A 26,447-nucleotide genomic window follows, 5' to 3' on the forward strand; every position below is an offset into this window, starting at 1 on the left:
AAGTCTTCTCTAAATGTCTTGGTTGATAGATCGGAATCATTTCTATGACACTTTTCAATATTAGATAATGTTCTTGTTAACTCCCTAATTGAGTTTGTTTCAACTAGAAAACTGTTTTTGATGGCTTGTGATGAATTTTTTGTACCATTCTGTCAGATATTCTGGCATATGGTCACACAGGTCAGAGCTCTGGACCTTTAGAGCCAGCACTCTGACTTCTTTTTTTCAAGTTTCGAAATAAGTGCCTAATGTGCGAGTCATTTTGCGCCTACTTCCGGAAATGTGAGGTCTGTACCTACCAATAAACACTTGTTATTTTTAGAATTTCATTTCAAAAAAAAACATCAAAAAATCTTCTCTTTTTGTCTTGGTTGATAGATCGGAATCTCCTCTATGTGCCATTCTGCCAGATGACACAGCACAACCTTCCGGCGACATAAAAAAGTGTGACTAAAGGCCTTATGAACAAAAAAGTGTTGCGACGGAGGGTCAGAATGTTCTAGAATTTTTATTTTTAAAATTTCGATTGGAAGAAGAACATTTCTGAGAAATAGAGAAAAGACGGCCATTTTGAATAAAAAAGACGAAAATCAGAACCACGATAGAGATTGTGAAGAACAGTTGTATCAGAGACAGAAAAACAAGGAGCCTCTTATCGTGGCAAAAACACACGATAAGGACCTTAGCGACAGATATTTGTGGAGACGGAGGCTTCAGTGGGGGGAAGAGAAATACCACGGAACCCTCCCGGGACACGAAATATAGGAGATAAGAGTGTTATCTCAAGAAAATCACGGGAGCGGAGGCTTGGTCCCCCAGAGACTGTTATATGTGAAGGGACTGGGTAAACTGACTATAACAGCTGCTGTAATGTCCTAGATCTTAATTAACACCGTTATTATTTAATATTTCAGAGCATGAGTAGATAGAAAAGGGAAAGGGTCAATCCATCTCCAATGGATTTAATATAAAACTGTCACACAAAAACATAATAAAATAGGTTGTTCGAGCCGTGTTTTTAATGACAATCACGTAGTCTGAGGATCCGAGACTCAGCTATGTGGTTGTGTTCGCATGTAAACGAAAGCTGATCAAAAGTCGTTTGACTGATGGCCTAAAAATGGTAACTTTTTACTTTGCCCTAGACAGACCAGAAAATCAACTGGCAAGGTCGAGACGGTGAAAAACGAGTAGAATTAAGGTAACTGACGCCTGCCAGTCGTTAATAGGTACTTTTTCTAAGCTCCGTCGCTGTGTGATATTTGGGCGAATGTTACACTATGACACTTTTCATTAATAGAAACAGCTGTTGTTAACTCCCTAATTGAGTTTCTTTCTCCTAGAAAACTGTTTTTGATGATTTTTTGTATCCTTTTTTCAGATTTTCTGGCATATTTGTACATAACAGAGAGCTGGACCTTTAGAGCCAGCTCTCTGATCTCTTTTACCTTTTTTTGAGTTTCAAAATAAGCGCCTAATGTGTGCGCAATTTTACGCCTATTTCCAGAAACAGGTCTTTACCTACAAATTAAACAATTGTTTTATCGTGAAACTTTTTTTTTTTGAAAATTCATCAAAAAGTCTTCTCTAAATGTCTTGGTTGATAGATCGGAATCTCCTCTATGACACTTGTCATTAATAGAAACAGCTGTTGTTAACTCCCTAATTGAGTTTCTTTCACCTAGAAATCTGTTTTTGATGATTTTTTGTACCGTTTTGTCAGATTTTCTGGCATATTTCTACATAACAGCGCTCTCTGACCTCTTTTATTTTTTTGAGTTTCAAAATAGGTGCTTAATGTGTGCGTCATTTTGCGCCTATATCCAGAAAGGTGAGGAATGTACCTACAATTTAAACACTAGATTCTTCTTGAAATTCTTTTCAAAAAATAAATCATCAATTGGAATCCAAAACAATAACAACACTTTCTATACTGACCTAAATTAGTTCGAAGTCAATTGACCAGAAAAAATTGATTGCTTGTGAATTTCTCAATCTTTTTAAAGCATTTGGTTTTGGAAACTATATTTGAGGTATTTGTTTTAACTTAGCATCGATGTACACTTCATTTTATATCTCAATTTTTTTTTGTCAAAAAAGGTTCTCTTTGTGATGCCAAACTCGAAGGAACGAGATCAAAATATGTTGACTGCATTTTGTAACGGCGATTGTTTTTCTTCGAAAATGGTTTGCCATACTTTCATGACGGTAGCTCTGGTGGTCAGATTATTCATCCTGAAAAGGAATTTTTATAAGAAAAGTCTGCTTGCTATTTAGATGTGTATATGACCATTCCATGATATCTAATGATGTTTGCGGTATTCTCGGAGCGCCGTTTTTGATACAATAAGGCCCATAGTATGGGGCTAGAACCGTAGTAACTACGTACTTCTTCTAGAAACTTCTGCAGAAGGTCTTCCTGATTAACTATCAGTTTCGAAAATATTAGTCATGCAGGTCCTTCTTCTGAAATCAGTGAATGATGAGAATGAAGAATGTCGTTATCAAAATGAACTCCAGCTTTCTGGTATTGATTGCGCGGTCATAAATTCTCTGGAATTTGATCTAAATGTTGTAGCCTTGCAAGTCATGCTCGAAAATAATGAAAATTTGGAAGCATTCATGTTCACGAGCAAAGTAGCTGTGAAAGTATTCGGTGATCTGACAAATATGAATGAACGTTGGCTTGATTTACCTTGCTTTTCTGTGGGTAGAGGCACAGGAGATAAACTAAGATACTTAGGTTTCACAGATATTCGCGGCGAGGAGAGTGGAAACCTTAACGATCTTTTAGCCTTTGTGAGCAGTGATCTCCAACAGGGAAGTCATGTGCTATGGCCTTGCGGAAGTTTAAGTAAATTAGACGTATCATGTGAAAATATTACTTTAATGCCTGTAATTTGTTACTCTACTAAGAAAACTAGCGGTTTTGATAATCAGTTGGATGAGGTGTTTTCACAAAAGAAGATTGAAATTACGATTCCTTTTAGTCCATCAATATGTACGGCTCTGCAAGACTGGATTTACAAATCGGCGATCACTTCAAAATTACCGGTTGTTGCTATGGGACCTACCACCGCAGCGAAAGTGAAAGAGCTAGCCAATTTGGAACTTGTCGGTGTTGCAGCGAAACCTTCGCCTGTAGATTTAGTTAATTGCTTAAAAAGTTTTAGTAAATGAGACTAGTTAGCTTTCATTTTTTTACAAGTAGACCACACTGTTCATGTTCATTTATCTTATCATATTTTGATATTTCAGATCAATTTAATTATGGCTAAAGAAGTTTTATCTTCACTGCCATTGCAGATTCTTTTCTACTTCAACTCCTGGTATTTTGCTGCTTACTTTACGGCAGAATGTCTCACCTTCATTTATAAAGGTTTGTGCTGAATTTTCCAAAGATAAATAGGAATTGTAATCTCGGTAAAATGTTAATAAAAGTGGTTTGTTTCAGCGGAAACACTTCCATACGAGCGCTCTAACCTAACTCAGGAAATCATTCTGCTTTTGTTGCTTGCAACTATTGAATTCTTCAGACAGTCATTTGGTAAGACAATCTGATTATATTCCATTCTTGTAAAAGTGATGCAATATAATTTCTGAACACTTTCAATTAAGAAATATTATCAATACGATATTTTGGCACGGGTTTTTTGGCTTATTTTTGTCAAAAATAAGCAAAAAAAGTAAGTTTTTAACAGATTTCAACTTTTTTATTTTTTTTTTCTGACGAATAGGGGTGATCAGGAATATGTATGACTTGAATAAAACTCTAGCGCTTTGCTGAGCGGCTGAAATTTATTAAGACTAATTCATGAAAAATTGATGAAAATCTCCGTAAGTTGGAATAATTTTTGTTCGTTAGAACATTAAAATCACCAACGAGTCTTATTTTTTCTTGAGTAAACTTGATAACCGTTGAAAGAAAATATCACTAAAATCCTCGTTATTGGTATCAATTGGTCTATAAAGAGTAATGCGATCAACCGTACAATCTCCCCCACTAAGTGACCAACCGTAGAATTTCCCCTAACCACGTATTAAATTTGAAATTTAATTATGTATAATGTATGCATTTCGATCAAATGCGAACATAAAACAGGTTGTCACAACTTATATGTGGGATTGCATTTGAAAGCTGTTAATAACCTATTCAAACGTATTTTAATCAGTTTTCTATAAATAAACTTAATTTTCGATCAATCTAAGGTATACTCAAAGTTATTTCCTGAAAAATTCATATTATCTCCCCCCCCCTAAATCAATCCCCCCTTTTTAGTTGATCCGAATAACGACTCTAATATCCATTGCAATTTTTGAACCGTGTTGAACCAGAAATTGACGAAAGAATTTTATTTCTGTGCCAGGAGAGTGAATATCAGAGCAGATACAGTTTATGATCACATGCCAAAAATAAGTATGTGTAGAACAAATTTAGTTGGCATGTGGTTTCAGTGATTTTTGCGTATTCTGAATTCTCAGCCAGACTTTTTGCGTCAAATGGCCTCAGGTTATGGTAATTTTTGTAGTGTTATCTTAGTTTGTCGATTTGGGTTTTTTGAAATGTTAACCGTTTTTCGGAAACTTTTGACTTTTTGCGAAAAATATGATTTGAATAGTTTAATCGAAACAACAGCTTGTGGAAAGTTTCTCTGCATAAAGGAAATCTTAGGAATCGAAAACTTGAGAAAAAAATTTGAAAAATTATTTTAAATAAATTTATTTTTTTTTGAATTTGTTTTTGTTAATTGTCCTCAAAAATTGTTATCCAGTTTGCATATTTTACATGACTGACGAAAATGTCTCAGCTCTACTTTTTGGCTCAGATTCCTTTATCACACCAAGCCGAAAAAACTAAACTAATTGGAAAAATATATTTGTTGTAATTTTTTGAGACTGGTCGGAAAATTCTCTGCTTTTTGTACAGTAACCGGCTATCCTTGTTTTGGTTTCGGCATTGTTTCCAAAGCTTGTTGCCTGATTCTGTTTATACTTCGAAGAGATGTTGAGTAACTGGTATTATCGGCGCTGCATAAAGAGGCAAGTCATTTTGGGCGTTCAAGATACTCTGTCGGGGAGCATTGTGGCTTTTTCTCGAACTTCGTTAGCAAACTTCCTAGCTTGGTTCTTTAAGGGGCTCAGTAAATGAGCGTGCTCAGTTTTTAAGGTGTGAATTCTTGCTGTTCGTTCAAATAACCCACTGCTCTGCAATTTCCGAATGTACATTGCGATTTAATGAAGCCGTTCTTAAGTTGGTTTTTTTCACGGTATCTAAAACCATGTAAACACAGATGCTTTTTTTCCGCGTTCAGATCATACGAATTCCATTTTATACTTCAGTTTTTGCTATAAGTGAATGAATGAGGATTCAGATACAAATCAACCAATTGTTCAAGGTAGTTACTAATGAAGATTAATCAATGTTAATTGTGTAAATAGACCAACTAGCGATTAAAAGAAGGCGTTAATTTCGGTACTGGTTTCTGGTTGGACAATATTTTAATCTCAATTAGTTTATCTTTTAAAGAAGTTTAAGTTTCAAAATAGTTTCAACCAACTACCCAAATTACCTGATAGGCGGTTGCACCCTCCCTCGCCTAAGGCTTGATAAGAATATCAGCATTACTGTGTGGCCAGTACGTAGTAGGGGTGGTCAACCTTTCAACTGATATCCTCTTTGACCGCCTGTTAAGTTCTCAATTTTGGGTCTGCTTTCGTCTAAATTGGTTTAGTTTTAAGAATTGTGCAGTTTTTTGTTGATTTCGATTTTCATTTAGCCATTATTCTAAAATTGGAAACAATGATTTTCATACAGTTTTATTATGTTTAGTTACTTTTGGTTCTGTTAATTTTATTTGTTCTATATGCATTTGAAAGGAGTTAGTTATAAGTCGTCTATTTAATGCTTTGATGTTTTGCCGCATGCGAAAAGTTTTTGCGCTCATGTTTTAGAACTGTCTGAATAGTATTTGGCCGAATTTTCGGAACGCGATCTATCGTAAGGGTGAAACTTAGAAATTTATTCGATGCGTATGCCGTCGTTTCAGGCAAGCGAGGGAACTTGACTGAGCGCAAGTGGCCTGTTCTGGTGTCAATTCTGTTGGGATTGGGATGTATAGTGTGCATACTCTACTTTGTACTTTGGCAGACATATGTCCTCAAGTATGAACTCATCATATCTGTCATCCAGTTGGCCTTTATTGTAGTTCAGATTGTATTCTCCATCTTCGCTTTCATATCTTTTGCCAGGTAATTAAAGCAATAATCTACTGACAGTTTACACTTTTTTAATTAAGTAGCCTATTTCGCGCTCATAGTTTTAAACACCAAGTCCTGAAAAGAAAGTGGGGCGAAATGTAACGATTGCTTGATTGAATGAGTTAAGGTAATGAGTTATCTTGGAGTGCATTGATTCAAATTTATGGTGGGATATTTTAAGTATAAGTAATAAAATTATAAGTAGGGTTCAGTACAAGCAAGAGTGCCGAAAAAGAAATGTCCAATAGTGCCGAAAGTTTTTTAAACCAGATTTTACAAGGAAGCAAGAAAACTAATTGTTGCTTGAATCAATAAAATCAATCTGTTGTCCTAAATTAGCGTCATAAGTTTTTTGAAGTATACAATTGCTAGAGCAGTTAAAAAATTTTCTCCATAACTCAAGCAAATCCGAACTTAAACCTATTAGAAAGGTGGATTAATAATTCAAAGACAGTTAGTTCATTTACGGCTTTCTGAAACTCTTTAGCTTTCGATACTCTTGTACTTCGGCACTCTTGAACACCCTCATAAAAAGGCTTTGGCAATCTTTTTATTTTGAATTTCAATTTTTCCCAAATACAGCCGGAACCGATTAACTGATAAACCGATAAAATAATAAACTGCTTGTTTCAGACATGAAAGCTGATCATAATGTCGTTCGTGGATCGGTTAAGATTGATGTTCTCAGTTCAGAGTAGTTGTGTAAATACTTGTTAATAATATAATTTGTACATACGTAAATATTGTTAATACTTAATTAGGAGTCAATTTGAAATTGAGAAATATTATATTTTGAAGTTAAATGCAAGTTGAACAAATTAGCCAGGATTTGATTTAGAGATGATTTCATATGTTTTTTTTTACTGAGTCATGCCTTCTGAAACGTTTTAGTAATGCTAGAATATCAGAATTTTTCTTGCGAATCTCCTCAATCCGAAATTTTTATAGATAGTCATGAGCTGCAAGAATTTTTGATTAAGATGTAGTTAATGACAACTCAGAATATTTCGCCTGCGAACATACGATGACGTTATTTTTACATTGTCATGAGTTGATCTGTGTGATGACATGAACGGCACCAAAGGTCGTTTCGAAGTGTCATTTCCGCTGTCAATTTCAGTCGACCCAAGAACACTACGTGAACAAGCTAGGCAACCGACTGAAGAAACTGCCAATGTGTTGGTATACACTCACAAACCAAGATATCAAAATATTGACGTCACGCTTAGAAAAGGTGAAAGAACCAAGGCTAAACAGAGTTTGAATTGGACCGCGAATTATAATGAAGCACTTTCTACTAGTGTCCGAGAACAGAAAAAGTCCACCAAAAGTCCGAACAGTCATCGTAAATTGAACCTCGATTCAATATGCAAAACAGATCGATTGAGTTCTGATGCTTGTAAAAGTGATATAAGAACCATTCGAGCTTTCGATGATGCGTTTTTAAACGAAATATTCTCTGTGCATTCAGAAAGAGATCAGCTGAAGTCTTTTTCGTTGGGCGAAAATTTAAACCGAGCGGGCTATGAGAAGATAAAACGGGATAGTGTGCATGTAGCTCAGACTGGGGACAGTCCAGTTATTTTAAAAGGGAAAGTTTATCACCCGTTTGGAGAGAATGAGGGTTCTAAGAGTGAGCCTAGTAGGCTGAGAGCCAAACAGGGGAGAAGTGGAGTAATTTCGGGTGGGATTGATTTCACACGGAGTGCATACAGGTACACGAGGAGCTGGAAGAAAAGACACAAGTTGTGTAAGTGAAAGATTTCATATTCAGCTTAATTTTGTTTGGAAGGCTCTCAACGCGTTGTAAACTTAACTATTCAATATTTAAAATATATTAGTGAAAGATCTGTTATGACAGTATAGATTTTTTCACGAATATTTTCACTGATGATCTAAGAGTTTCTTTGAGTTATGCCATATGTGGAAACTTGATTTTTTAGTGAGCAAATGCGCGACAGATGATGAGCCCACTTGTCTCGGAGATCACCATGTTCCGATCCGAACTCTCCCGAATGAAACCGCAGCGGCTGCTGCCAGTGCATGTACAGCTAGAAATGTTCTAGAATGTCTGCGTCCCATGAATTTAGAGACAGAGAAGATGAAATTCTTTGCTAGGGACTATGACTATAACCCTCAATTTAAGTATGTGAAACCTCTTAGTGTGGATTTTCTGGCTCAGTTCAAACAGCCGAGTGTGAAATACCTTCAGCCGGTTAGTAGTTGCGTTCATCTTTAAAGAATGTGTCGAGAAATAAATTAAGTGACTTTTTAAGTTGGACTTTGTTTATGATTTCGTGGTCTGTAAAAATAGTTTCTCCTTGATAGTTGGTCAGACAGTGTATTATAATAGTTTTGAGGGTAATTTTGAATTTCATTTTCAGATCTCCTTGGTGTAAGCTCTGTGAACAAACCGCTAACTTGATTGATATTTCATGCTTGTCCGTTGTCAATTCATAGACTGATTGTCAAGTTAATGTAGGGTATATTCAAATCAATTGTTTTGAAGCATTGTTATTGCTACTAACTGTTTCATGGCGTTTTCTGATTGTTTTGGGCTCTCTCTCTCTCTCTCTCTCTCTTACTCCCCTTCCCGCATTTTTCATTTCGAAAATTTTTGCACGCAATTATGGCAAACTAATTGATTTTTCCTATGAGGTATGACAAAATGTGTTCAAAATTTATAAATTGTTCATCATGTAAAATTTCATAACGCTATGACAGCATTAAATTGGATTTAATTGAAATTGAAATGCGGAGTGGGGGTGAGGTGGTGGAAAATAGGCCTGTTTTGTTGCTGGTGTCTTGTTAGTTCAGTTTCTGTGATATTTTTTAGGCGCTGACTATTATGCGCAATCTGATCAAGAGGTATGGGTCCTATGAGAGGTACGAGGAGCTTACAGGAGGCAGAGTTCTGCAGCCACAGGAAATCCGGGCACTGGTGAGAAAATGTATAATTGTATTTCCTGAAATAAATTTCTCGCGGGCGCTTTTATCAACTGTTGTCCATACTGCAAAGAGGCCTACATTGAAAGGCTCTAAATTTGTACGACGTTAAATGTTAAATTAGTTCCTAATAGCTTTGGAAATTTTTGCTTGGTATCATAGGGGATTGTAAGACTTTTTTTTCTGCTTTGTAAGATTACCCTTCGCTTCTGAAAGCAAGCAAATGAAAACTTAATTTTGGGGACCCCTTAGTAGAAGATAGATTTTGTCTCTCAGGTGACAGACTATGTGCAACGCGAAGGTTTCGACGACGGGGAGATCCTTCTGAACCTCTCAACCACCATCCTCTCTTCAGCCATGATGAGCAGAACAGGGCAGCATGGGATTCTCACTGTCAAGCTGGGGGAGGTGCATGAGAGTTGGATCGAAGGCATGCTCAGACACGAACTCAGTAAGTGTAATAACGGGGGGTGGGGTGATCTCATGTTTGAAGAACGAAAATTTAAACCAATGAACTAATTCAAAACTGCCCAGAACTGAAAGATTTTCATGCTTGTATTTGAATTCTGATTGGCTAACATAGTTTTCGGGAATGAGGGACTCCCCCTAGATGCAATTCATCAGCCAAAAATGGAGATTAAACCTTTACAGAAGTTTCAACTAGTATCGACGGGCAGTTTTCAAGTGGCAAGGTTGGATCACTAATGCTTATGTTTTGTCGACTATGTTGCCAAATCACTGATAATTCTTGTGCCGTAAGCAATTTTCATTGTAATTGCAAGTGCTGTTGGTTTATTCCTGTAATTTGTAAATTAACTAACCCTGACTTAATATTTTTTCTTCTCTTTTTTTCGCTTAAAAGCTTTTCAAAATTGTGTCGTCTTAAATGTTATCAGAATAGTCAATTATTTTTGTGTAGTTTAAAGGGCAAAAATTGATTATTCGTTGAAAGAATAGCTTAGATCGTTGTGGTTCAGGTCGGTCGAAAAAATAATAATTTAGGTCGCTTATGGTGTATTTTTGTGCTAGTTTTTCTGTTGTTTTTTTTGTCTTTGACTAAATGGGAGTCTACCCACGCAGTGTCGGCTTAGTGATCGCTCGGTAAATACTGCAAGCTTATTTATTGGTGGTGGTGGTGGCGTGTTTATCGTCCTTCTTCTGAACTGGAATTTTTTCGAGTAATGAACGTAGTTTTTACTCTTATAGAGGTCTTGCTGATTTTTTTTTTTTTTTTTTTTTTTTTCAGGAAAAAGTATTGAAATTTGTTTGTGCTCAATTTTGATTTTTCGCTGTTTGGCTTGTGATTTCTTTTTAAGTTCAATGCATTTCCATTGTTAAACTAAGACAAACTCCACTATCCAACAGCAAAAGTGTAAAGGTCACGAACTTCCAGTTTCGAAAACGGAAACTAATTATCAGATTTCCCAGCGAAATAAAAGTTTTGCCCATTGATCAGTTTGCTCAAATTGGGTTCATTTTAACAAAAAAAGTGTCCATCATAAATTTTTCTAAAAGTTCAAACAGCTCTAAAGCCATTTTTTTTTGAAATTGAAAAAATTTTTTTTCAGTTTCCTTGCGTTCATTACTCTTTTCCAACTGTCAGTTGGCTATGTTTCCAAAAAGATTTTTGAAGCCTTTTTTCGATTTAGCTATTACCCGTCATTTAATGTTCGCCAAATTGGTGCGACGCTCTTCTTCGCCTCTGTGTGTTAATTTAGCATCTGACTGTAGCTAAAATCTTTTTTTATGTAATCTATTGCAACAAAATTAGGATATCCCCCTCCCCCTTTTGCAGAAAGGGGCAGGGGGTTCGCTACTAGTTACAAAGTTTTCACATTCTTAACCGTTAATTTATTTATAGTGGGAAGAGGGAGGGTGATTCGTTACTAGGAACCCGAGGGGGAAATAGTTATAGAGATCCAAAAATTAGTATCCTTTCGAGATCTCTTTCTTTTGATACAAGGATAGCATGTTGCTGTGCAAAAAGCACAGAATGTTCCGACCACATTCTCAGGTTTTTTCAAGTTAGTGTCGTTTCTTGTACGTCGTTTGATTCTAGAGCTATAAAAACGCGTAGAAATTTAGTGAATTAGTCATACACAACTACAATTGTCTTCAAAAGTTAAACAAAAAGATTTTAAAAAATGTCGAAAGTTTTTTCGAAAGTCTTTTTGTGCATCCTAAACTATATTTTTTAGTAAAATTGTCAATTTTTAGCTTAATTTGGTAATTTTCATACAAAACGAACGTTACTCGATCGCTTTACTCACTTGAAAATTGACTAAAAATCATAATTTTTAAACCGGTATTTCGCGACTCTGAGAATGTTTGTTGAAAATTTTTCAATGTCGTTTGAGTCGCAGCTGAAAGGGGCTTTAATATGATTTATCGCTCAATCCAGTTAGAAGATATTTGTCGTTCCTGATTTGGCGTGAAAAAAAAAACAAAAAAATATACTGAAACACTTGAATACAAGGTTCCTCTCCATTTTCAATGGTAGGAACAACCAGGTCCAAGTAGCATGGATTTTTTCGACCACTTTGATTTTAAAATAGAAATTCAAAGTTCTATAAATTTGTTCTCAATTTTTCAAATCATTTTTAGGCCAAGTTTTCTGTTTCGTTTATGCTCCTGGATATTAACAGAGACTATTATATTACAAATAGCACTTTAGCTTCATGGATATGTAGCGTAGAGGTAGGGAAGGAGACCAGCAACAAAATAAGAGGGTTCGAACCTGGGCAAGAGGGTTCGAGTCGTCGGATGTTTTTAATGAACTTTTTCGTATACTAGCTAAAATGCGTCCGCTCTATAAATTGAGGCATGTTAGTTGGTAAATTTCTTCTTTCAAATTGACTAATGCGTGATAATTTGCTTGCGTCACTTGGCAATTATGTAGACTCGTAATTGGCGTGCGTCATTTGAGAAATTTTGTAGACTCAAAGTTTTACTCATTCAGTTTTTCCCAGTAGTGTTATCGGTCATATTTTTGCTTGTGTATACGAAGTGCAACTTCGCCTCTGTTAAGGAAGGCGACTGAATTAGATAAAAATATCAAGAATGCTAGAATGAAGGATTGATAGCTAAAAGTTGTAGGGTAGCTTCTATTCAAATTATCTATCAGATCAGTTTTTCTCGTCACAGGCAACTTTGATTTTTTGAAAATCAGAAGCACGACTGAAAGGGCTTTATTTTAGTATCATATTTCCATCCAGGGTGAAGTATCACAAGCCAGATGGTTTGCAGTGCTCGATCCTGTTGAAGCCTTTCAGGCGTGCTTTCAGCTGCAATGAAAAAAAATTTATGTCTGATTTTGTTTGTTGGTTTTCTCGAATTTTGGGGGCTTGGAGCACCATTAGATACCCTGCCATGGCAATGATAACATATAAAGACGAGCTCTTACTTGGCCTCTAGCTCCTGGTCTACCACAGCCTGAACGCTTTTGGTTTCAATAGTGGTACAGTTCTCGACATAAAAAATCGGCCTTGAGTTGCAAAAAAGAGCTCTGCTAAAAAAAACTCAGTATGGACATAATAGGGAAATAATAGAAATGGGCGATCATTGAACGGGCTTTGATAGATCTTTTGCGGTTTGTTGAAACGAAATGAGTAATTTAAGGCACACACTACATCCGCGGGAAGAACAACAGTCGTCAGCCGTGGAGTTCCAGGAAAAACAGAGACCAATACTGTCTCCTTCCCCACAACCCAACAGAAGAGGGCCTAGCCAGTCTGCACACAGTGCTGATGCGAGCAGAGCCCCTCCTGTTTAGAAATGCACTGTTGTATTATGCAATCGTAATGGGTGCTACGCTATCTTTTAAAGATCTTTTTAAGAAGCTAGCAGAGTATGTGTTGGATCCGGAAAGAAGATGGGACTACTGCGTCAGAGCTAAGAGAGGACAGATGGACACATCAATACCTGGTGAGTATAGTTCTTTGAGAGATTATATAATGCTTTCGAAATCTATGCTTTTAGGAAATGTAATCAATGTAATTTACTTCTTAAATGATATAATACGTAAGATATAAATAAGAATATAATAAGAAGACGTATATTGCACAGGTTGCTTCACCAAAGACCAAGTGTACCTAACTGGATCTCTGAACATCTTGAGGAACCGCAAGAGGATAGACTTCGAGGCACTGATGAGGTGTGGCAAGGTGGCCTGGGAGGATGTCGATAGAGTAAAAGGCGTAGCAGATTACGAACACACGCGCATTCCATCATTCATGACAAACATGCCGTTTTACAGGTACGATGGAACGCTTGTTTGTAATAACTGAATTTGTATTTTTTAATGCAATAAATGCTGGAAAATATCATCATCCTTCCAGGTAAATCATTCAATTGCTAATTGATTGATTTGGAGCACAAAGTATTTCAAAATAAGTATTTCAATCTCAACAACAGGATGGCTAAATTGTTCGAAAGATTCATAGCAGTAGTTTTACTAGTATATTTTTGGTTCCTCCGATGATTTTCAAATCACTTATGGTTTATAATAGACGCTGGTATATGCAGACCAAAAAAACGAACGTGCTTCACCGCTTCCAAGTTAGTGGAACCAAGGTGGAATCATGAAACTTTATATTTTTCCACTGCTCGCTAGAGACGCTTTTTAAGTTTTTAAATGACAGTTTTTGTTCACGAAGGAAGTTTCAATTAAATAGTTCATTTAGGTCAAGACTGGATTTCATCCTGAAAACAAACGGACTTCGAGATGCGGACTTCAAACACCTCAAGTCATCATCTTCTAAAATGGGTGATCTAAATGACAGGGTAGACGAGTGCAGATTCGATATATAACTGTAAAAGAATGAACGAATAGTTACATAGTTATCTACCTCAACTGTTTTGTTTTTATTTTGTATTTGTATTTAGTTTTCAAAAATTAGCATATTTTCTGAAAGCCTTTTGTTTGAAATGTGTTTCTAAGTTTAACGCCCCTCATGAAAGTCTTAGAAAAATTCTTCATAAAAGTCAATTCCGAAAAATTATGTTCGATTTTAATGAACAGCCTGAGGATTAGCGCAAAAAGTTAGTAAGCTTTTTTCATGAACCTGCTTTGAAATTTGCTTGGATTTCTTAAACTGGCTTTTTAATTAATATTTACAATTACTTGATGTGTTTACTAATTAATGAACGCAGGACAGTTACATGTGGTATTTTTTTTCAGGCGCAATTTGGGTTTTCGCGGTTTTCTTTAAATCAGTTAAATGAAAGGCAAGCTGCACAATCGAAAGGCAAAAGTGTAAAGGTCATGAGGGAAGTGATCGCCATCTAGTTTCGAAAGCGAAGTTTGATTTTCCAACGAAAGAAATCCCTATTGATCCAGTTTTTCTCACTCAAATTAAATTAATTCTATCAAACAAATATCAATGAGTTTTTTTTGAAGTTTGGATATATACATTTTTTCAGAGTCGATGACCGTAGTTCAGAATTTTGTGAAGGACTTCATGATTTTTTTTTAATTTCCCAGAAAAATCCTCAAATGTTTTACAGAAGAGCTTTCATACATATCAAAGATTTTATTACTGATTCTAGGTATATGTGCACCATTTGAGTTCAATTCAATTTCATCTGCTGAAAGTTAAGAGAGTTGCGCTCTCCGATTACGAAAGTTTTAAGGTAACGAAGCTTGATATTCTTCAAAAAAATAAACGGTATTGTTTTGTTTCCTGGCGTTCCTTGACAGTATTCCAACATTCTATTGATTAGGTTAAAACATACAATCTATTTGGTTATATAACTTATTCTTGATCAGGTTAAACCATACAACCTGTTAAACCAGTGAACAAATTTGACTGTTTTTGTGCATATCCAGACAATTTTGAGCTCTTTTTCGGCTCATTTACTGCGGGAACCTTAGCAGAATTTTCTTCTTTTTGAGCCTAAAATGTTCTGGCGGAACTATGGATTAGCAATGGCTTTTTCGTCTTTTTTAGAAAACTCAAGGATATGTTTGGTATTTACGTAAAGTAACATAAAGAAGCCCTCTCAGCCCTAATTCGATTTCTGACATAAAATCGAAAAGTACGTCACGGCTTCAAAAAAAAACTTATTTAAAAGCTGGTCGGACTTATTTAAAATAATTAACGGAGTGAAGACCCTTATACAGGTCATGCTGATTTTTTTTTTCAGGAAAAAGTCTTAAAATGTGCATAAAAGTCTCTAATAACTACAGCTGTGCATTCATACATGTTGATGTATTTGTGAATGCACTTAGGTATATATGCACTTTTTGAAATCAATTAAAATTCATCTGCTGAAAGTGACGTAAGTATCTTTCTCCAACACGAACGTTAAAATGGCGCGAAAAAAGGTGAAACCTTTCTAGTTTCGAAAGTCGAGTTTAATTTTTAAGATTTCCAGCGGAATATAAACTTTACCTGTTGATCCAGTTTTTTCAAGTTGGGTTAATGTTATCAAAAAAGCGCCAGTCATAAATATTTTTAGAAATTTGAAGAGCTTAAAGTGCATCTATTTTTTTTCTTTGAAAATCGAAAGTTGAGGTTTTTTCAAGAAAATCAGTTTTTTTTCAACCAAGTGTTTTTTGTTTATTTGCGTTTGTCTTTTCCAATCTTCGATTGGCTATATTTCGTTTTTCAGCCAACTTGAAACAAAATTTACGAATGAGATTGCAATCTGAGTTCATTTTTGATGCAATTTTCTATTGAATTTGCCATTTATAATTTTTCATGTTGCATTTTTTGATCTGAAACAACAGTAAATTTTAAAAAATGTTAATTTTTTTCATTTCAGTATTTTTAAATTCTTACATAATGTGTGGTGGCTGGAACATTCTGTGCAATATGAACACTAACCCGTTATGGTTGTTCACTTTATCCAAGGGATTAACCTGAAAATTGGAATTTGAGATAGTTAATCATTAATTAAACATTGTTGCATCAGAAGATATAACTCTTTATACAAGCAAGCCACCTAGGGTAGTGATAAAAATGAATAGTTTCTACCGAAACTTGACTTCAGTATCTGGTGGTAAAAATGGTGAAAGAAATGTTTGTCCGGAAAAAAGTGAATTGGTTGAAGTTTAAGAATTGCTCGTTTTGTTTGATTGTAATGAAAACAGGCGTGTGGAGGAAAACCTTTAATAAAAGCAAATTTGCTCTCAATAACTGACAAAGTTTGATATTTTAAAGAGCAGTTTTCTTAATCGAAATTTTTGGTTAATTTGAACCACCAGAGTCTGAAAACAGAACTTAAGTAGCTCTCGGCCATTTTATTATTTTTTCAATTACTGAAAGATTGTCCTCGGATTTTTTATCTGCGGTTATTTTTCCTTTTTGCTATTTGAAATTGTTATTTGCCAAAGTACCGAGTATATGCTTCTTTTTATGAAGCGTAGGCGGCAACATAATACGACTCGGAAACTATTTTTTCATTGAAATGAGGCAGGCTATTTTGTCTAACTAATACGCCACTTCATGCGTAATATACTACTGTGCACTAAACAAAGTTAAGGGGTGTTTTTTTTTATTTTTCAACTTTCCATGTTTAAAGCAAAAACTTTTTCAGACGTTAAAGTGCAGTCGGGTCTTTCAAGGCTTGACCGTGATACGAGCAGTGTCCTGTTTAAACGGTAGCCAGTGGCGGAAAAAAAGCAATGGCGTTTCAATAAAGCTGTTTCTTCTATTATATAAGAGAATGAATTTAGTATACTTATCAAATTTTTTCAAAAAAAAAAATTAGCTTGAAATAGTGCGCATTTGGTGGCACTTTTACTGCATAGCATTAACAATTGATAAAAAATGTTCAATACTCTTTATTGGTGGCTAATGTTTTTCAATTTCCTACACACATGGTGGAAATACGAGGTCGTGTGACTCTAAGTATCTAGTTTGGTGGTTCGATCCCGCTAGATGACTAGATTTCAAAGTTTAAATTTGCTTTTTTTCCCTTCTTTTTAAGTCCTTTTTTGCCATTCTGTCGCTTGTGATTGCGAAGTGCAGCTTCAGCTCTGTGTATTATTTTTTTTCCACATCTCTTCAATAAACAATGACTTCAATAATATGTTGTCGTAGCTGGAGCTTTACACGTTTGGAAATTTGTTCTCGAAATCCACCGATGAGCTGTCCAAGCTACCAAATTTTGGGTCTGTTGAATTTCTGTTTTTTTAATTATAAATCATACTCGGGTGACAATGTGATTATAGCTGAACATATTTCTGTACTTGCAAATTCAGCTATTTTTGACAATTATTGGCAGGTTCAACTTAAATAGCTGGATCGTTTTTTGTTTTACTGCGTACTTATAATTTTTTTTAAATGTTTTTGTGCATTATGAGGCCAAACTGTGCACTGGATAGGCGCACAATTTTTGTGTCTGTGTGTTCCTTGATTCCAGAAACAAGTCTTTAAACATGTTCCAAAATGTAAGTCGAAACCATTTACTAGATTCCGTGGATTCCGCGTACAAATAGCTGTAACGTAATTTTTGGCAAGTTAATTTTGTTGCAGATTCAGAAACGAGCGAATATAGGTAATCGCTCTGGATTCCGTTAATATAAGCCGCTTCGGAAATTTTGAATCGATTCCGCAAATTTATACGGATTCCGCTGACAATTTGCGGTTTCCGCTTACAACTTGCAGATTCCACTCACAGTTGTGGATTCCACGACAGCTGAAATTTACTAACACACATTATTCTTTGTTAACGGATTTCAGAAATTGTTCCGGATTCCGCAAATTTTGTTGTGGATTCCAGGAAGTTGCCTGTTTACAGCATGTTAGTGTATATATACCGTTAAGGTTTCGGCTCTACGGGACAAGGGGAGCTCCCTTCTAAAAGTAGCTACTTCATCCTAAGCCTCTAAAAGTCCCATCTATATCCTCTTTCAATCTTGGTGTTTTAGCTGTCATGGGAACACAGTTTGTATCCTACTCATCGTTTTGCGTCAAAAAACCAACTCCGGGGAGCTTATTATATAGTCTGTACACATATATTACTCAGGAATCTTAACTATTCTTTCAAATGAGTTTTAATGCGAGTCCTCTCTGGGACTAATTTTTTCTTGTGTGTCTGAAATTCTGATGATAAATTGTTTGACTCAAAAATTTGTCAAGCTTTACTTATTGAATTCACTAATTCGATACAATAACGAAAAAAAATGTATACTTTAACCTTTGATTGATTCTCCGATGGATAAGTTTCATTTCAGTTAGAAAATTAGAAATTGACCGAAGCCATAGTTCAATTTTTTCGGGGTGATATTTAGGGCCTGTTGTTGCCATAAAAACAGTATTCTCGCTCATTATTTTTTGCAAAATCAATTTTTCGGTCATGGGTGGGGACTTTTTACTTGGGGCACAACACCGGAAGTAAGGGTACAGTGGTTCTATGGTTCTAAGCTTGCACCTCCCTCATCAAAGTCAGTAAGCTACTAATTTTAGGTCCCATTCACATAGCTAGTTACTGAGTTCTACTAGGGTGATTAGCACTTCGGAGAACGAACCGTTATCACGTTGGCAAGGTGGGTTTGAGAGTACCGTGCTTTTGCAGTTTCTAGCCTATGAATTTCATGAAGTTAGTATTGTTAGTTCCCATAAAAGAGGAAGGGTTCCCATTTGGAAGGAGGGGTAACTGATTTTACTTCACTTGGGTATTCTGCCATAGACGGCGCTAATTTTTTGATATCAAACTTTTTTGAGCCCGACCTTTTGTTTGCTGCACTGCTTACTTTATAGCTTATTGGTTAATCGTTAAAGCTAAGTAAGTAGTTAAAGCTTAAATAAAAGGCTATAAACAGTAGATAAGCAATTTCTACAATTACTCAATGAAGAAAAAACAAGTTTGGTTTCTGCTTATTTTTTAATTCTAACTTTGCATAGGTTAATTATATTTGAATGCTTCTTCAAGCAATCATTTCAAGCAGAAATATACGGATCTTGTTAACTAATATTAAGTAACTGAAATAGCGGGGTTTATGAGTTATTTTATTGTCTGCCCTGCTGTTTTAAAATAACAAAACGTTAGCTTTTTGTAATTGATTGTTATAAAATCTCCCATTGGGTTGATTCGTAGTAGATGTGGATAATTGCAACCAGATATTATTGTTGACAGACATGAAAATATCGAAAAGTGACATAGCAATAGCACTACTTAATTAATCAAAACAGTAGTGTTTGTCTCTGAAGCTCAGCTTAGTCATTAGACCATCTTTTGGATGATTGATAAGCTGTCATGTGATGTGATGCTATAAAAATTGACTAATTCTGTCACCATACTGTAGATCTTTTGAATCATCTTGACAAAAAACGTAATGCTATAGATCCTTCACACTGATGAACGCAATACTTTTTTACTGAAACGTACGATGAAATTATTTTGAAGTCAGCAGTAATTGCTTTTTCTCTTATTCAACTTGTCATAGTATAAACATGGTAAATTGTACCTTCTCAATTAATAAAGGACAGCTGTTTTTAATTTGGCCAATTTTGAAGAGCGTAGCCAAACTTTGGAAACCATTAGCTTTTGAGTTATTATCATATATCAAATTTATTTACGTTACATTTCATAGAAAACAGAAAATACACATCTCAGAATATTTCTAAGCTGAAGCCTTTCAGTCTAATTTTTTTATTTTGCGTTTATGTTAATTCCGTAAGCTAAGTAAAACTGATAAACAAAGTTTTTATTAACTGCATAAATTAATCATGATATTCTTATCAAAGTTAATAAAATTCAGCAATTTTCTGCTTATTTTATTGTAAAAAATTTTAAAAAATTTTACAGCTCAACCCATACTTTTTCAGAAACTAGGTTTTAAAAATCTGCTAAGCAGCAAAAACAAATTATAAAAAAATACTCAAGACAAAAAATGAAAATTTTCCGTTAATATTTTATAACAAAACCACATTTTGCAGCGTAATCTTTTTAATCAAAACTGTTGTTTAGATGGATAGATAGATATGAGCAAGTATATAAACTATTTTCTGAGGATGATGAAGCATTGTAAGAAGAACAAATTAAATGTTTAAATCATATTAAACCAAATTTTGGACAATGAGGTTTTTTAAAAAAAAATCAGCATGGTTGGTTTGAAGACAACATCGAGCACTAATCAGAAAATTATTGCTTCAATAAATTAAAATCTAAATAAAAGAGTTAATGATATTTTATAAGAAAAACAAGCGTTTATAAAATAAATATTGGTTATTTTCAATGTTATTCAATTCAATTTTGTTGCAACACATATAACAAGATAAAAGGTTTATTTTTTTGCCAACTACGAAAACTGATGCAAAGTAATGAAATTTATATACAAACTCAACGTCGAAGTCATAATACTCATTTTTTCTGCTTAATTTAACCGAAGAGACAAGGATAAGTTATGAAAAAATTGCGAAAATACATTTGCAGCAACTATCGAACAATTTATCAAAAGAGACTAAAACAAAACTTTATTATTAAAAAAATATTGCTGATTATTCTCGGAGCAAATAGAGGTGATATTTGTATAGCGTATAGCAAAACTAAACTTGTAGCACAATTGTTTTCGGCAAGTTGTTAGAAAAAGTTAAATGGTTGATTAAGCATAGTAAAATTTACAAATCAAAGGATTCAAGTGCAAATTTTCAAAAAGCAGACCTGGGAGAACGGTTTTCTAAAGTGGAAGGGGTAGGATTTTTTTGGATACGATACCAAAACTTTTTTAAGAAGTATTCACCAGCAACAGAATTTGAGAGAATTTTTGCTGAAAGCAGTTAAAATAAAATTATGGTTCAGATCACTCAAGCAACTATTGCGCATCATTGAGTTGTTTGCACTGTTACGATTGAATCTGATACATTCAAGCAAACACTTATTTGCGCCAACTGTAATACGTACATATATTTATGCCATATAAGGCGTAAGAAAGTTCACGGCAAAAAATGGCTTATTTATTTCAGAAAGCTTAAAACATTTCTGGAATAATCCCCATCCAGTCAGATACAAACACATTTATGATTCGGGAAATAATCTATCCAAAATTCTAAATGAACATTTTTTTCACACATAGGCAAAGAAGAGCCTCGCAACACATGCAATACAATAAAAACACATCGTAACAAAGTACTCAATGAAAAAGGAGATAGACGTTAAAAAGTTTCCTGATTACTTAACTTGCAAGAATTACTTGAAAAAATAACTTCCAGTAAGTCAAAAAACTACTACAAAAAATTCATATTTGTATCGGATGGGGTTCATTAGAACCTTAATGGCTTTCATTAGAACCTTCATGGCGTTGATTAGAACCTTTGGCAATCATTCAACTTGCAGCAACTAAACCGGAAAACTTTTGGTCGACCCCCTGTTGAGGCGGAACAAAACTGTTGTCATTAAAAAATACTCGTAATCAAAGTTTTTCGTTAAAACGACTTTTGATCAATCCGAGTACCTATGTTTTAACCTAGCAATATTTAAATAATCAAACTACGCAGTGGCGGGCACGGAAATTTTTCTAGGGGTACGGGGCGGTTTTTTTTAATTTAGAAAACTTTGCCGACCTTTTTTTTTTTTGATCAATTTGATTTTCCGAGATCTCGCACAAAAGTATAAGGACCCTATTTTGTGAAAAATTTTCTGCGCCGCAGACAAATTTTTTTAAAAAAAAGAGAAGTTTTGAGGCACCTTTTGGATAATTTTTTACCAAAAATTGCATTTTTTCTACGAACTCCTGCCACTCAAAACTAGTCATAATGGCGCCGCAGGCGCCCTTAGAAAAACTTTGAAATTGTTCAGCGAAAAATTGTTGTCAGAACGTTAAACCAAAGGGGGGGACCCTTTGGAAAAATTTGGCAACCAGAATTGAAGGGAAAGCGGAAAAAGATTGACTCCTTTGAATAGCACCGTTAATAGCTATTGAACGCATTGATAAAATAATCAAACGATCTGCATTTTTGTTTACCATGGATTCATAGACGAGTAGCTTAAGATACATTTGTATGCGCTATTTTGAAAATTGAGTGATTCTTGACTGAGGGTCATGATAGTTTTCAAATAAAAATCATGGATTTCAGAAAGTAAGTACTTGTCTGAACTTTTCTGATGTTCATTGCGCAGTCATTCTGAGAGGCATTCCCAGCACTCCTGAAACTCGTTATATATTGAAATGAGAATTGGTTCCATGAAATGTTTCTGAATCTCTTTAATTATTTTCCTTCGCTAATAGGGGAGCAATAGTTACTGTACTTATCGAGGTGAATATTCTTTAATAGATACGAAAGTAAGATTTATGCTGACGACTTACGAATACCAAATGTCTTCTTATCGTTTGGTTTGTTTTGCTCCATATTGTAACCCGATTTCTCTTCTCAGTTGGAATTGACGGTTTTTCATGTTCAGGCTGTGGATGTTAGCAGGCATTTGATTTATAGGGACGTCTGCCATCGGGATCATTTGGGCTTGGGAATTTGCTGCAGGCTGTTGACGCACGCCAACATTATTGTTAGCGGGAACTTTTTTGGTTGTTTTAATCAATCTAGATTTGATATTTGTTAACATTGTCATCAGAATTGCTCGAAATTGCTGATTTTGAATCGCAAAAAAAATAAACGCAACTGACATGTTGAGCGAAACAAGGATAACAGCAATGTTATCGAGAAGTCTTATCAAGTAAAATTTCTCGGTAGTGTCCAAATTTGTCGGAATTTTTCCAGCGTGAATTCTTCTGGCAGCTACGATTATGATAAACCGAGCCAAAGAGAAGAAGAAGAAAGATAAAGTGCAAATTATGGAACCTGTTGTCATAGATTTTTCATTTTCCGATTCTTGAGTTGAAATCTGCCCGAAACTGAGAAGGTTGCCAAACATTCTCCTGAAATACCGTGCCAATTTTAGGTTGTGTTCAATCGAGAAAACTGGTTTTGGGAAACTTCGCTGCTTAAGCGGCCACAACCTGCTTTTTGTAGAAAAAAAGTTATGGATTTTGGAATGTCTTTTAACTGTGTCTTAGAACTTTTGTCCATTTTTGTACAAGTTTTTTGAATTTTTTTTGTTAGAGAAAGGTTATCTCCTTAGGAAGATTGATTGTCTCAAGAGTTTTATATCTTCTACTTATTTTAGTAGAGAAACAAATATTGTTTTGGGCAAAGTTCAATTTTTAAATCACATTTTTTGTGCCGCATCTGTATAGCAATTTTATTCATATCAAGCACGTACCTCCAGCTTCAGCTGGGCCCCTAGTTGTTTATTCTCGAGACATACGAAAATTTTAGTTCACTTAGTTTTTTTGAACATTTAAAACTTTTTTTCGACGTATGATTATTTAGTGTATGTGTTGTATCGGTAATGGTGCGGAGCTCCGCTTGGCCTCTGTGTTTTAAATTAAAAGTCTGAAAACGGGATGATTATTTTCCTTAAAACAGATTACCCAAACAAACAATCGATATGTAAGTTTGGTTAGTTTTCTAAAACATTTTCTCGACACTTTCTTGCACAAAAAATTATTTCAGCCAGTTGAGCGATCATGTATTTTTTGTACGTCACCACTTGCTGGTTTTCAACAACGCTTTTCTGATGTTTTTTGGGGAGCAGAGATCATTCAATTGATCATTACGTTACGATGGCCGATTGCTCAATTGATGATCCTCTTGGCACTGAAAACGGATTATTCAGACGCAAACTTTTGTTTGAGAATAAGCTTGTTAAACTTTCTAGATGCTAACTGAACTTTCTACTCCCAAAAACGGAACTGAACAAACCTTTACGCCCACAGTCATAACATGTCTGAAAACTTATTGAGTTTTTTGTTATTTTTGTTCAGCTATAAAAATTGGCCTACCTGAGCCTGATCAAAACGTACACATTCAGACCAAGAACCAACAACATTGGTGCAGCTTTGATGAAGATGAAGTAAGTGGCATACAAATAAGTTTCAAAAAGGTTGTTGAAAATCGAAACATCGACGGCACACACGTTGTTTTCAGCGTTGTACTCAATTGTTGCTAAGACGGGAGCGTTAACGAGAATTGAGTACACGATATTTATAAAAGTTGTAACAAAAGGGTATCGGAGCTTGTACATCACGTGATCACGGTACCAAGGGAAGTTCCGTAGAGCCATAAACCGGTCGATGGAAAGAAACAAATGCTCATTGTAGGCTGCTAGGATTGCAGCTTGTCCCAGCCACCAGGAGTATTGACAAGAGGGAAGAGAAAAGTCGCCGACAAGAAATCTGAAAATAAAAAGCTATTAGTACAGAGGAGAGGCTATTCATATTTATTAGTGACTCGAACTTTTCATGCTGGATCGAATGATTTTTGTTCCGACAATTGTCGGAGAAATTGACGTAATATTTCAGCTCGGGGTGGTTTTTCTCCAGTTAAGTACAAATTTTTACACTAGCATTTGACAATTTTTTCATGTCATTTGAAAGGTGTTGTTGTCTTGAGGTCAAATTGAAAAATGTTTTTCACCTGTGACAATTTTTTTGTAAAGTTATGGGGGTTTAGAGATTGTCAATTTGTCTATTTTGAAACGATAAACGAACAATATATTTCAAACGCGTAAGTGGAGTATTAATTGTTCCGACTTTCGAAGAAAGTGCGGAATATCTATTCTTGGTGCCGATGTTTTTTTAGTCATTTTTCGACTTGTTAACGAAGCGTTTTTGACGGAATTTTTTATACCATCTGAGAGATATTGTTACCCAAGCTCAAATTAGAAACAGTCATATCACCTGTGATCATTTTTTGTAAAATTACAGGCATTTGAAAGTTGCTAATTTGGCCAATTTGGGATAACTAAAGTGCGATATAATGCGCACTTATAACACGCGTAAGAAGCAAATAAATGCGTTCCAAATTGAATTGAGACTAGCAATTTACTCATCTCACCCCAAAACGAGACTCTAAACACATCCTTAGTAAATAACATAGCGTGTGGGATGATAAAATGAAAAAAAAAGTGTTTTTCTCAATTTTTTTGTCAATTATTTAGCCAAAAAAAAAAACGTTTCAATTAGTCATAAGTTCAGTCGGAACATTCAGGGCTTTGCCCTGACATATGAGCAGTCTTACTTGTATTGTATTAGAAATTGCTCCAATATGAACTCCGGTATGCTATTTGATTCATATAAAACTTTGCTATATGCGAAGTATAACACTTTGTACATTAAATAGCGTGTGGGAAGACAATTTTCATTTGAAAAAAAATATATTTTTTTTTGCAGTAAAAGTACTTCAAATGCAGTCGGGGCTTTTGCTTGATACGAACAGTTATGTTTTGTACTTGTATATTTAGAAAACAAACTCAAACTGGAGTTTCATAGAAAATAATTGATTATATTAAGTTTTCGTTGTCTGTCTCCATAGCAATCGAAAAGTATCGTTTATATAAACTATAGTGCGGGAAGGTTCCCTGTTAATAATCCCTGCGATTAGGGAATTAAGTATGAAAACATGTAGATTGAAGAACATTATGTCGAAAGGTTCAAATTTACTTAAATAGCAACTTCAACAGACGTTTAAACTCATTTTTCAGGAAAAAACTTTTTTTGCTCAAATTAGGTCGGCATTATAAAATTGTGCTATGAACATTCAGCTAGCTTGCAACCTAAAAAGTTCATGGGTGCCAAACACAATAAGACTAACAAAATACTTTTAAATTATAATGCAAATTGAACCCGGTTGCGAATATCAACATCATCCAGTTTGAACTGCGAGATATATGGTGTTATCGGTAAAAAAAATCCGATGAAAAAGCTTGCTTAGAAAGTATCAACGTGCTGAACAGGTTATTTTGTAGCTGTCATTTAAAAATTTTTGTTCAAAGCACCCCAGGGTGGGATGAAAATGTGGTCCTGCGTGGCTTTCATTTCACAAACAACAAGTTTTATATTCATTCAACATAAAGATACATGTGTGATCATAACAACAAAGCATAATCTAAATACAAGCCTCAAAACATGATCTTGAGTTGGAGTGATATAATATTGGTTTCCACAGCCATGATCAAACTATTGAAAATTGGGTGCCAATGCTAAAATGGCAGATACATGTTTGCTTAGTAGTAAAAGGTTGAAAAAATGGTTAGGGCAAATAATGCGCTAATCTCGGCTTGAAGTGTTCAAGTTATGTTTCGATCACCTCAACCAAAAACAGCAGTTTCGAGCGACTCAACCCAAACTAGTTACGTTTCCTTCGACTCGATCAAAGAAAAAACTTCAACTGTTTTCGACCCAAGCGTGCTATGTTCTGACCGACTCGACCCAAAGTGGCTATGAGTCGACTGACTCGACC

General features: G+C 35.1%; 2 protein-coding genes across 4 annotated transcripts in view; both read left to right on the top strand.

Annotated features, from left to right (window-relative positions):
- Positions 1 to 26,447, top strand: part of LOC134854384 (cullin-associated NEDD8-dissociated protein 1-like) — a 277,297-nt gene that overhangs the window by 3,237 nt on the left and 247,613 nt on the right. The gene's annotated exons all lie outside the window — the stretch shown is intronic.
- Positions 7,209 to 14,116, top strand: LOC134854545 (microtubule-associated tyrosine carboxypeptidase-like). The gene is made up of 7 exons (XM_063870845.1): positions 7,209 to 8,008; positions 8,202 to 8,473; positions 9,095 to 9,199; positions 9,481 to 9,655; positions 12,823 to 13,128; positions 13,270 to 13,459; positions 13,887 to 14,116. Exons 1-7 carry the CDS (start codon positions 7,327 to 7,329, stop codon positions 14,011 to 14,013), a joined length of 1,857 nt encoding a protein of 618 aa, XP_063726915.1. The 5' UTR covers positions 7,209 to 7,326; the 3' UTR covers positions 14,014 to 14,116.

This window comes from Symsagittifera roscoffensis, chromosome 9 (genome assembly GCF_963678635.1).
Source record: "Symsagittifera roscoffensis chromosome 9, txSymRosc1.1, whole genome shotgun sequence".
NCBI classification, from domain to species: Eukaryota; Metazoa; Xenacoelomorpha; order Acoela; family Convolutidae; genus Symsagittifera; species Symsagittifera roscoffensis.